At 50.0% G+C, this 12250-nt stretch overlaps 1 protein-coding gene across 2 annotated transcripts in view; it reads right to left on the bottom strand.

Moving 5' to 3' along the window:
• Positions 1 to 8225: 8225 nt before the first annotated feature.
• TTBK1 (tau tubulin kinase 1) overlaps positions 8226 to 12250 on the bottom strand; it is a 45209-nt gene continuing 41184 nt past the window's right edge. Inside the window, exon 15 of one of the 2 annotated variants that reach the window (XM_054492293.2) lies at positions 8226 to 11812. In XM_054492293.2, coding sequence (XP_054348268.2) covers positions 11419 to 11812 — 394 coding nt within the window. In that variant the 3' untranslated portion in view covers positions 8226 to 11418. Of the gene's footprint in view, positions 11816 to 12250 lie in introns of both variants that reach the window. The other variant, XM_054492291.2, reaches the window with a different exon arrangement.

The following is a 12250-nucleotide window of genomic DNA, read 5'->3' as shown; positions in this document are numbered from 1 at the left end:
TCTTATTCCCTGGCCCTACCCCATACAGAAGCTCTCTTCTCTGATGTCATTGAAGAATGATGGTGACAGTGACCATGATGGCTGATGATGGAGCTGGACAGGCAGGTATGAAATGCTGAGTCTAACCAGAGGATGGATAGATCAACTCTGAGTCACCAGTTAAGAGCTGGTTTTGATTGTATTTTAACTATCCTCCCACCCCTCCAATCTGGGAATTCTAACCTGAGCTCAGAGGCCAAGGTAGAGACCTTCACTTATACCAAACTGGATGGAGAGGAGCCTTGTGCAATGGAAAAATAACAACTCCTGGCCAGGCATGGTGGCTCACGCCTGTAATCCCAGCACTTTGCGAGGCCAAGGTGGGTGGATCACTGGAGGTCAGGAGTTCGAGACCAGCCTGGCCAACATGGTGAAACCCCATCTCTACTAAAAATACAAAAATTAGCTGGGCGTAGTGGCTCGTGCCTATAATCCCAGCTACTTGGGAGGCTGAGGCAGGAGAATTGCTTAAACCCAGGAAGTGGAGGTTGCAGTGAGCTGAGATTGCACCACTGTACTCCAGCCTGAGTATAGTGTAAGAGTAAGACTCTTGACTCAAAAAAAAAGAAAAAGAAAAAGAAAAAACCCCTTAATTGGAATTATCACTAGAATTATTGGAGGGTTCAGGAAAAATACATTCTTGGAATAAACAATTTGAGATTGCTTGCAATAGGGAATTCTTACACTTTAGGCCTTTTACTCTTTTGCCCCCACCCCATTGAGTGACCTCAGATGACCTACCCATCTTAATTGGGGCTTCAGTGACCATTAACCATTGCTGCAACCCATGTAGTCATTTCCTACACTGTTGATGGTGGCAATGACAAAATCAATTGCAGTGGTAAGTATGGTGATGGATGGTATAATAGTAAGGGAGGTGGGATCCTGGTGATGGAAGTGATGGTGACAGGGGTGACTGGAGTAGAGATGAGAGGATGGGGCTAGGCCACTGGTAGTAATGATGTGGTCATGAGGGTAGTGGTGGTGATGAGGATTATGTGATAGATGTGGTAATGACGGTGACAGTGATCTGGTGATGGTAGTGGTGATGTGATGGTGGTAATGATGGTAGTGGTGATGTGATCATGGTAATGATGCTGGTGGTGTTTTGATGGTGATGATGGTGGTGATGTGATGGTGGCAATGATGGTGATGTGATGGTGGTGGTGGTGATGTGATGGTGATAATGATGGTGGTGGTGACGTGAGGGTGGTAATGGTGGTGGTGGTGCGGTGATGGTGATAATGGTGGTGGTGATGTGGTGATGGTGTTAATTGTGGTGGTGATGTGATGGTGATAATGGTGGTGGTGGTGATGTGGTGATGGTGTTAATTGTGGTGGTGATGTGGTGATGGTGATAATGGTGGTGGTGGTGATGTGATGGTGGTAATGATGGTGGTGGTGATGTGATGGTGGTAATGATGCTGGTGGTGATATGGTGATGGTGGTAATGGTGGTGGTGATGTGGTGATGGTGGTAATGGTGGTGGTGATGTGGTGATGGTGGTGATGATGGTGGTGATGTGGTGATGGTGGTAATGGTGGTGGTGATGTGGTGATGGTGGTGATGATGGTGGTGATGTGGTGATGGTGGTAATGGTGGTGGTGATGTGGTGATGGTGGTGATGATGGTGGTGATGTGGTGATGGTGGTAATGATGGTGGTGGTGATGTGGTGATGGTGGTGATGATGGTGGTGATGTGGTGATGGTGGTAATGGTGGTGGTGATGTGGTGATGGTGGTAATGGTGGTGGTGGTGATGTGGTGATGGTAATGACGCTGGTGGTGATGTGGTGATGGTGGTGATGCTGGTGGTGATGTGATGGTAGTGATGGTGGTGGTGATGTGATGGTGGTAATGATGCTGGTGGTGATATGGTGATGGTGGTAATGGTGGTGGTGATGTGGTGATGGTGGTAATGGTGGTGGTGGTGATGTGATGGTAATGATGCTGGTGGTGATGTGGTGATGGTGGTGATGCTGGTGGTGATGTGATGGTGGTAATGATGGTGGTGGTGATGTGATGGTGGTAATGATGCTGGTGGTGATATGGTGATGGTGGTAATGGTGGTGGTGATGTGGTGATGGTGGTAATGGTGGTGGTGATGTGGTGATGGTGGTGATGATGGTGGTGATGTGGTGATGGTGGTAATGGTGGTGGTGATGTGGTGATGGTGGTGATGATGGTGGTGATGTGATGGTGGTGATGATGGTGGTGATGTGGTGATGGTGGTAATGATGGTGGTGGTGATGTGATGGTGGTAATGATGCTGGTGGTGATATGGTGATGGTGGTAATGGTGGTGGTGATGTGGTGATGGTGGTAATGGTGGTGGTGGTGATGTGGTGATGGTGGTAATGATGATGTTGGTGATGTGATGTTGGGAGTGATGGTGGTGGTGATGTGATGGTGGTAATGATTGTGGTGGTGATGTGATGATGGTGATGATGATGATGGTGATGATGGTGATGTGATGGTCGTAATGATGGTGATGATGTGATGGTGATAATGATGGTGGTGATGTGATGGTGATAAGGATGGTGGTGGTGATGTGATGGTGGTAATGGTGGTGGTGATGTGATGGTGGTAATGGTGGTGGTGATGTGGTGATGGTGGTAATGATGCTGGTGGTGATGTGGTGATGTTGGTAATGATGCTGGTGGTGATGTAGTGATGTTGGTAATGATGCTGGTGGTGATGTGATGGTGGTAATGATGGTGGTGGTGATGTGGTGATGGTGATGTGGTGATGGTGGTGATGATGGTGGTAATGATGATGTTGCTGATGTGATGGTGATGGTGAAGGAGGTGATGACACTGTGTAAGCTCCCTTATGGCAAGGACCTTGTCTTTTGTTTATCATTATGTCTTCAAAGCCTAGTGGAGGTGATGGTGATAGTTTGGGAGAAGAATGTCTGTGATCTGAGTGAAGACGAAACTAGTAATGGTGGATAATGAAGACAGAGGTGCAAATTATGGTAAAATTGGTGGTGGTGGTAATGGATGGTGGTACACCACTTCCAGTTTAAAGGTGAGGAGAAATGCAGAAGATGCCACCTGGAGCTGCTAAAAATGAGCTTACGTCATATTACCTCTAACCCATGGCCATGCAGACTCTCCTTCCATATCACCTCATCATCTTAGGCAATGGGCAGGCTCCTGAAACTCCTGAGGACTTAGAAAGATGGTTCTAAGTCCTTTAGCCTTGCGTTGGCCTCATCTCTTGTCCTGGCCTTGACTCATGAGTAGCCTGTGGGAAAATCTCAGCAGGCTCCAGCGTCTGACGATTAGAGACACAAGACCCTCCACATTCCCACCCCTGTCTCTTTTCTGAGGGGCCCCTCTCTATCAAAAAAAGGCTCATCTAAATGTCCCTGGTCTGTGGCTCCCATCTAGCCCCTGACAGAGCAACCTTGCTGAAGCCATGTATTTCTCTGTGCCCCTGTCCTCACACCTCTCTTTGACCACGGGACAAAGAAATGTCTTTCTGTGAGGGAACAGGGAGAAGGTCTGCCAGGGACCAGGGAGGCCCTCACATGCAGAGCATCAGGTAGTCCCTGACAGCCAAGCTGGGCCTTGGGAAGTGAATGTGCCCAACAAGTCTCAGGCTCCTGGGGGCAGGAGGTAGGCAGAGAGTCTCTGCAATGCCTTAAAGCCCTGTTCCTTGGCACAGCCTGTCCTGGCTCCAAGCCTGGCCCTACTTCCTCCTCACTCTTCTCTTCCACTCTACGATTTATGCCTGTGACTCCCCACACTGAACTCCATGCAGTCTCGCCCCCCAAACTTTGCCCGTGCTGCTCCCCCATCCCCCGGGAATGTCCTCTCCTCTATCTGGCCAGCTCCTGTTTGTTTGTCCTTCAAAATTCAGTCCAAGAGGCACATCTCTCTCTAGGGGTCTTCCTTGAAGCTCTCAGTCTGGGCTGGGAGTTCCTCCCTATGCCTTGAGTATCAAGGCACATGCTACATGTAAAATGAAAGTTAATTTCCAATCACTTTTTTTTTTTTTTTTTTTAGAGACAGGGTCTTGCTCTGTCGCCCAGGCTAGAGTACAGTGGCATGATCATAGCTCAGTACAGCATCGAACTCCTGGGCTCAGGTGATCCTCCTGCCTCAGCCTCCTAAGTAGCTAGGACTGCAGGTGCATACCATCACACCCAGCCCCAGCCACCTCCTTTAGGGCATGCTGTGCTTTGTCTCAGCGCCTGGTCAGTGCCCGACATCTGGCATAGCCTTTAGCACATGTTGGGCTCAGCAATAGTCTGCAGAATTAGTTAAATTAATGGGTTGGATGAATGAAAGATGGATTAAATAAATAATGAATGAATAATCCATGACATTGATTCATTCAATCTCAATAATCGAGAAAATTTAAAAATACAATAAGGTACCATTTTTATCTATTTAATTATTTGGGGGTGTTTCTCCTAGAATTAGACTTGAAGAACTAAGATAGGTTGGAGCCAAGAAGTTCTAGCGCCAAGTTTAGCACTATTTGAAATAGTGAAAATAGTGAAAAGTCGGAAAGAGTAATGAAAAATCAATATGGAGCTGGTTAAATAGATTATGGAACATTCATGCCATGGAATATGATGTAACTATTAAAAAGAACACAAGGATTCTCATGATTGCTGGTGGAAGTGTAAAATGATGTAGCAATTTTGGAAAAGTTTGGTAATTATTCAAAATGTTAAACATATCATTACCATATGATCGAGCAGCAATTCCACTCCTAGGTATATACCCAAGAGAAGTGAACGCATACATCCAAACAAAAACTTGTACACAAATATTCATAGCAGCATTACTCATCATAACCTAAAGCAGAAACAACCCAAAGTCCATCAACTGACAAATGGATAAACAAAATGTGGTGTGTCCATATAATAAAATATTATTTGGCAATAAAAAGGAATGAAGTACTGATAAATGCTACAATATGGCAGTACCTTGAAAACATGCTAAGTGAAAGAAGATAGTCACCAAAACATCATATATATGTGTATATATATATATGTGTATATATATATATACATATATATGTGTATATATATATATACATATATGTGTATATATATATGTGTATATATATACACACATATATGTGTATATATATATACATATATATGTGTATATATATATATACATATATGTGTGTATATATATATATATACACACATATATATGATGGGAGGACCACCTGAACCGAGGGCTGGGGAGGGGCGTCGAGGCTGCAGTGAGCCATGATTGTGCTGCTGCACTCCAGCCCAGGTGACAGAGTGAGACCCTGTTTCAAAAAAAAAAACACATTTCAGAATAGTAGGTATAATATGCTCTTCTTTTTATTTATAATAAATATGTATATATAGACAGAAAGAGAGAGCTATTAATTACAAACAGGAAAAAGAAGGTCTGAAATGATACACACCAAGCCATTTGCAAGAGTTACCTTTATGTGGTCAGCTTCGTGGATAGGGAGGGGGGCTTTTATTTTATATGCCTTTAGCATTTGCCTTTTTACCATAAGTATGTCCTGCTTTTGACAGTTTAAACAAGAAGGAAAGTGAAATCACATGGAGATTCCACTGAAGGCTGATGAATCAGGGCCTAGAGCACACTGGCATCCATGCCAACAGAGTGTCCCAGGAGCCAGGATGTTTCCGGAATGCCAGGGAGTGGCCTTCTTGGAGGGACAGCAGGACTTTGCGAGCCTGGGCCTTTTTACCTTGGATCTCAGGCAAAGCCAGGAGCCTGGCCTGGAACCAAAGTTGTTTATATATTGACGAGGTGAAAGATTTACACCAAGTGAACCTAGGGTTCAAAATTCACAAGCTCCTACAGTATGTACACTAGAACAAAGCCTCCTTTCTGCCCAGCTCTCCTGCCCCATGGCAGCCAGACACCTCTCACTCATCTCACCTGCCTTTCCAGACACAAAATTGTACATTATATGTATGCTTCTTTTTCTTATTCTTGGTCTTGGAGACTGGTCCATAAGTGTATACTATACAGAGAGACAACTCCTTCATGAATTTTTTTAGAGAAAAAGGTCTCACTATGTTCCCCATGCTGGACTCAATCTCCTGGGCTTAAGCAATCCTCCTACCTCAGCCTCCCAAGTGGCTAGACTACAGACACACCACAGCACTCAGCTAGCCTCCTTCATTTTAGAGTCTCACAGTACCCCATGGTTGGGACCCCATTTTATGGGTGGGCCATGCTCTACTGAGCAGCCCCAATTGGGCATTTAGATTTCTTCTGAACTTTTATAGGTCCATAGTCTCTTATCCAAACTGTTGGGATCAGAAGTACATACATGGTTGTACATGTATGGTTGACCTTTGAACAACACAGGTTTGAACTGCACTGGTCTGCTTATAAACTGATTTTTCTCAATAAAAGTCACAAGTTTTGTGCCTGTCTCTCCTGCTCCCCTTGCATTTCCTCCACCCCTGCTGCCTCTGCCACCCCTGAGACAGCAAGACCAACCCCTCATCTTCCTCCTCCTCCTCAGCCTTCTCAATATGAAGACAGTGAGGATGAACACCTTTATGATGATCCACTTCCACTTAATATTTTCTCTTCCTCATGGTTTTTTAAATAACATTTTCTTTTCTGTAGCTTACCTTATTGTAAGAATACAGTATATAATATATATAAAACATATAAAATATGTGTTAATCGACTGTTTATTATTGGTAAGGCTTCTGGTCGACAGTAGGCTATTAATGAAGTCTTGGGGGAATCAAAAATTATAGGCAGATTTTCAACAGCAAGGGGTTCGGTGCCCCTAACCCCTGTGCTGTTCAAGGGTTAGCTATATATATGTGTGTGTATATATATATATACATATTCAGAAAGGTAATTTAGCACATATTCCATATATTGTAAAATACCCTAATGGTGGGCCGGGTGCAGTGACTCACGTCTGTATCCCAGCACTTTGGGAGGCTGAGGCAGGCAGATCACCTGCGGTCAGGAGTTCAAGACCAGCCTGGCCAAAATGGTGAAACCCGGTCTCTACTAAAAATACAAAAATTAGCTAGGCGTGGTGGCAGGCACCTATAACCCTAGCTACTGGGGAGGCTGAGGCAGGAGAATCCCTTGAACCTAGGAGGCAAAGGTTGTAGTGAGCTGAGCCCCCGCCACTGCACTCCAGCCTGGGCAACAAGAACAAAACTCTGTCTCAAAAAAATAAAAAATAATAAAATGCCCTAGTGGGAACTGCCCCATCATCAAACATGTTAATGTTTCCACTGCAAATATAGATGATAAGTGGAATTAATAAAGATTATAAATGGTCTCGTCAGGTTTGTTTTTTTTTATAACAAGTGAGTGTGTGCCAATCTAATACGAGAAATCCCAGTTTTCAGAACTTTCTGGGTTTCAAAAGTGCAGATGAGGCTTTCTGGAGCCATACAAAGAATAGTGCACTGAATAATTTTGGACACATGTAATTTTGCAAGTGTACAAATACATCCACAGGATACAGTTCTAAAGTAGAGAAGCTGGGACACAAGCCATGCTCATTTGTGATTTTGATAGATTTTTTCATAATAATAACTTTGCCTGTGAGCTGCTACACTGCATGATTTTCCAGACACTCTCACTTTTGTCTGTTAACTTTGGGGTAATGAAAATTCTTCCTCGAGAGTGGGAAGGAGGAAGAGAAGCGAATTAAAGGGTATAGGCGGGCTGTGGTGACTCACCCCTGTAATCCCAACACTTTGGGAGGTCAAGGCGGGCCAATCACATGAGGTCAGGAGTTCGAGACCAGCCTGGCCAGCATATCAAAACCCTGTCTCTAGTAAAAATACAAAAATTAGCCGGGCATGGTGGCGCACATGTGTAATCCCAGCTACCTGGGAGGCTGAAGCACAAGAATCACTTGAACCTGGGAGGCGGAGGTTACAGTGAGCTGAGATCATGCCACTGAGCCCCGGCCTGGGCAACAGAGCAAGACTCCCTCTCAAAAAAAAAAATAAATAAAAATAAATAAATGGTATAAACATACAGTGAGATAGAAGGAATAAATTCAATGTTCGAAAGCTGAGTAAGGTGACTATATTTAACCAAAATGTATTGTACTTGGGTAATGGATGCTGTAAACACCCTGGCTTGGTCACTACACATTATATACATGTCACAAAATTTCTCATGTACTCCATCAATTTGTACAAATAATTTAAAAAATTCTTCCTCCTGGCCTGTCTGCACAAAGCCAGACTCAGGGTCTCTGGCCCTCAGGAGAAGCGTCCAGAGGGCTGTGAGAGTGTACGATTTGCAGTCAGAAGGACAGCAGGACAGTCCCCTTCCTGCTCTGTGACCCTGAGCAAGTTACCTGTGTCTGTCCTGAGCTTTCATTTCCTCCCCTGCCTCCAGGACAGTCCCTCCGCACTTGCCCACCAACCTGTGCTCCACTCTCCTGGCCAGCCCCGGCCCCAGGAACTGGGTTTTGCCTGCCCTCCCGCAGGGAAGAAGAGTCCAAGCCAACAGAAAAAGGTCCACAGGCTTTTTAATGGTGTGATGGCTACTTCCCTTTTGAGACCCGATCTAATCATTGACAGTGGCTTCCAGGGTGTTTTGGGGTGGGGTGGACAGGTGCAGGATGGGCAGAGGCCATGCAGTGACTGGGAAGGGCTTGGGGAGGGGTGTTACATTCTGTTTGGCATGTAAACATTCTTAGGTGGCTTCCCGAGGGAGGGGAAGGGCAACTCCCTGCTCCCCACCCCATGCCCACCAGGGCTGGTCCCTGGAGTTCAGAAGACTGAGCAAACCAGGCCCCTGTGTGAGGAGCTGGGAAATGGGGAGCCTGGGGCACAGCCCCTCTCCTCTCCTGTGCCCCCTTCGTGCATGGTGCGGCTGGGGAGGGAAGGCATGTGTTGGGGTGAGCAGACCCTGCATCTGAGTCAGTGACATAGGTTGTTGTGATGGGGAAGTGCTGAGGGAGGTGGTGTGACACTTTTACAGAGGAAGGGCTCAGGACCTGGAGGCCTGGTGGAGAGAATGAATGCTCGGGGGAAGAGGCTGCAGCTGGGGTTGGGGGCACCAGGAGATGTGGCTTCCTCTGCCCTGGATGCTTCCTGGGGAGAAGCACAGAGGCAGTCCCCTAGGTGACCCCCTCCCCACTGGCCCACTTTCCCTCCCCCACCTCGCCTGGTGACATTCAGTGACTCAGAGGCCTGAGGTCAGTTGGGAGCCCTAGGGAGGTTTGGAATCCCAAGGGCAGACTGGGTTTCGCGTCTCTGCCAGCTCCAGTGCTGAGTGAAGCTGGGGGTAGAACGGACCTGGGGCTCTCTCAGGCCCCCCTCTTCCTCCCAGCTCCAAACCAGGGTGTTGTTGGTCCTGGGGCAGAGGTGAGGCTGGGGGCCCTACATTCACGGTTCGGTTGGTGGCAAGGAGCAGGCCCAGGGCCTGGGCACCAGGAGTCATGCCCTGGTCCCCACCTGGCACGAGCTGATTGTCATTCCGAGAAGCTCTAGGTGGGAGGCAGTGGCCCTTCCTCCACTCCCTCTGCTGGACCCAGAGGGCAGTAGAGGGCCTCGGGAGGGCCTCAAGTTGACAAGGAGGGCTCTGTCCGGAGAAGTTTCCTGAGTGTTCTGGGAGCTTCTGCATCAGCGTGGGGTGGACATCAAAGGCTGTCCACCCAGGAGTCCTCCCCTCAGCTGGTCTGCAGAGAAGCCACCACCCTGGCCTGGAAGTGGCTGCCCAAGCTGCTGACTCTCCATGAGGGGGAGGCTGCTTTCAGGATCAGCTGCCTTGTGGGCATCCTTCCGGGTGATAGTGGCTAGATGCAGCCAGACTGCTGGGGCACACTAAGGCCTTTCTTCCTCTTTCCCTGGATGTCTTGGCTTGCTCTCTGTGACTCAGGGAAGGACAGAGAGCCTAGGCCAGGGGACAGAGGCTGCAGGGGCCTGTCCAGATAGGCAGGGCTGGCTGTCCCATCTGCAGCCGGTGTGCTGCTTGCCCCAGATGTAGGCAGTCGAGGCTCATGATGAGGTGGGTTGAGCTATGCAGGAGCCAGAACCCAGGAAGAGTCCCCACATCCATTCCTGGAGTAGAGCAGCTGCACGGGCTGGGGTTGGGGCAAGAAGGAACAGGCTGAAGGGTGAGCTGAGGGAAGAGTGGGCTTGGGCTGGGGACCCATCACTCAAGCATACAATCTGGAAGTTAGAAGGGCCTTTCTGCCTCCAGGGGCCAGCTGTCTGTTGGTCCACCTGTCTCTGCTCCCTCTGCCCATTGCGGGAGATGATGCCTGAGCCAGCCCTCCCTCCCTCCCACAGGCGGGAGGACAGGGAGGGTGACCCCACCAGAACTGAGTCCCCGAATCTCCGAAGGGCCAGCGCAAAGATGGTAACCAGCCACTCTCCACCTGCACTGAACTCAGGAAAGAGCAGGTTGGCTGGAACTGCAGTAAGCAGGACTGAGGTTAGATGACAGGAAGGAATTCCTGATGGTGAGGGGTCCTGAGCACTAGATCAGGGGAACAGGGGAGGGAGTAAAACTTTGTTAAAGCCCCTTCCAACTTCCCACTGGGAAATACTTGCCCAGGAAGGCAGCCCACACACCTCCTATGGTTCCCACAGAGGCCCCACCCAAATTTAGGAGGCAAGAGGTTTCTGCACCCCAGAGGTGCAGGGGAGCACATCCCCTGCCCACAGAATCACCTGCCCACCCATCTCCAAGATCACTTGCCCACTGCCTCTCACCGAGTTGTCCAGGATGGAGCCAACTTTGGGGCAGGTTAGACCTGCCCCCTCACACCTGAGTAGACCGATGTTCCCTGGGTCCCCAACCCCAGCCTGGCAGTCCAGAGGCCGTCCCTGGCCACAATGGCTCCCAGAAGACTGTGGGGTTGAACCCTCGTGGGGAGGCTGGAGCCTCCACTTCTGGAATTTGAGGCTGCTTCTCTGAAGGGGTGGGGGGACTTTGGCTGGAAAGGGGTCGGAGGAGGGCAAGGCGCCGCAGGAGGTGTAGGCAGAGGTTGCTGGGGGAGCATGGAGAGTAGCCTAAGCCTGGTGGGCGAACGAACCAGGCGTCCCCAGAAGTGGAGTCCTCAATGAAAAGTGGCTGAGCCTTCCCCGGGGCGGAGAGACTGATGTGAGGCTGGCCGGCCTGACGGGCGGCAGGAGGATGAGAGGACACAGGGCGAGGAAGGGGAGGCAGACCCTCCCTGCGGCGCAGGGCCGCGTCCCCCACCGGCCCTAAGGCCTGGCAGGGCGCCGCGTGTGCTCGCGCGCGTCCTCGCGGGTGCAGGCGGAAAGCTGGGGCCGCGGGTGGCGCGCGTCGGGCGCGTAAGGCTGTGCTGGGAGCTGCTCCAGTGTGGCCGGCTGCGGGTGGGGGGCCGGGGTGAGGGTGGGGGACCGCGGAGAGCCGCGGGCGTCATTATCTGGCCCCCGCCCGGCCCTCTGCGCCTCCTGCCCGGCCTTTGGTTGTTGCGCGCTGAGCCTGGAGTTTCCCTCTGGGTCCTTTCTTGGAGCCCCCAGGGGAGGGGGTGCCATCAGGCTGGGCCCGGGCCGGCGGGACGCCCCGGGGCGGGGGGACCCCGGGCCGGGCCTGGTGCGAGGGGGAGGGGCTCTCTCTGCGGGACAGGGACTGGCTCCGGGGGGACGCGCTGGCATTGCGCGCGGCGGATGTGGACGCGGGGAGGCGCGAGCTGCGCGGCGCTGGGGGCCTGGCTCCGGCTTGGGCTCGCCCTGGGCCCAGGCCGCGGCCAGAAGGTTGTTTAGGGCGGAGGTCAGCAGCAGTGGCCGACCCTGGGGGCGTCTGCAGCTGGAGCCTGCTTGAGAGCAGAAGGAAGGAGAAAAGAAGAGGGCAAAGAAACAAAACAAGGAGAAATATTTCAGAATCCTCCTGGGCACTGAGCACTGGGGTCCGGCATCCTCAGAGCTGAGACTAAGACCATGGCACAGATGGGTAAACTGAGGCCTGGCTCTCTGTCCTCCAGGGCAGGACCTCGAGGGGCCACACGCTTCCAGGCTGCTGCTGGAAGAGCCTGCTGCTGGCTTTCTGGAAGAGCCTGCTGCTGGCTTTCTTTGGGGTCCTCATTTCATCTTTAAAATTCTCATGGATTTTGCATTCTAATCTAGAATATACCTATGTTTATATTAATATGAAATAATGTTTTCTCCCAAGGAGTCAAAGCACTGGGCTTTATCCTTTGGCTTCCAATGCCCCATGGCATACCAGAGGCTGTGTGTGGACCCACTAGCCCCCA

This window comes from Pongo pygmaeus, chromosome 5, assembly GCF_028885625.2.
Source record: "Pongo pygmaeus isolate AG05252 chromosome 5, NHGRI_mPonPyg2-v2.0_pri, whole genome shotgun sequence".
Classification (NCBI taxonomy): domain Eukaryota; kingdom Metazoa; phylum Chordata; class Mammalia; order Primates; family Hominidae; genus Pongo; species Pongo pygmaeus.
Note: the sequence above shows the minus strand (reverse complement) of the source record. Positions and strands in the feature narration are given on the sequence as shown.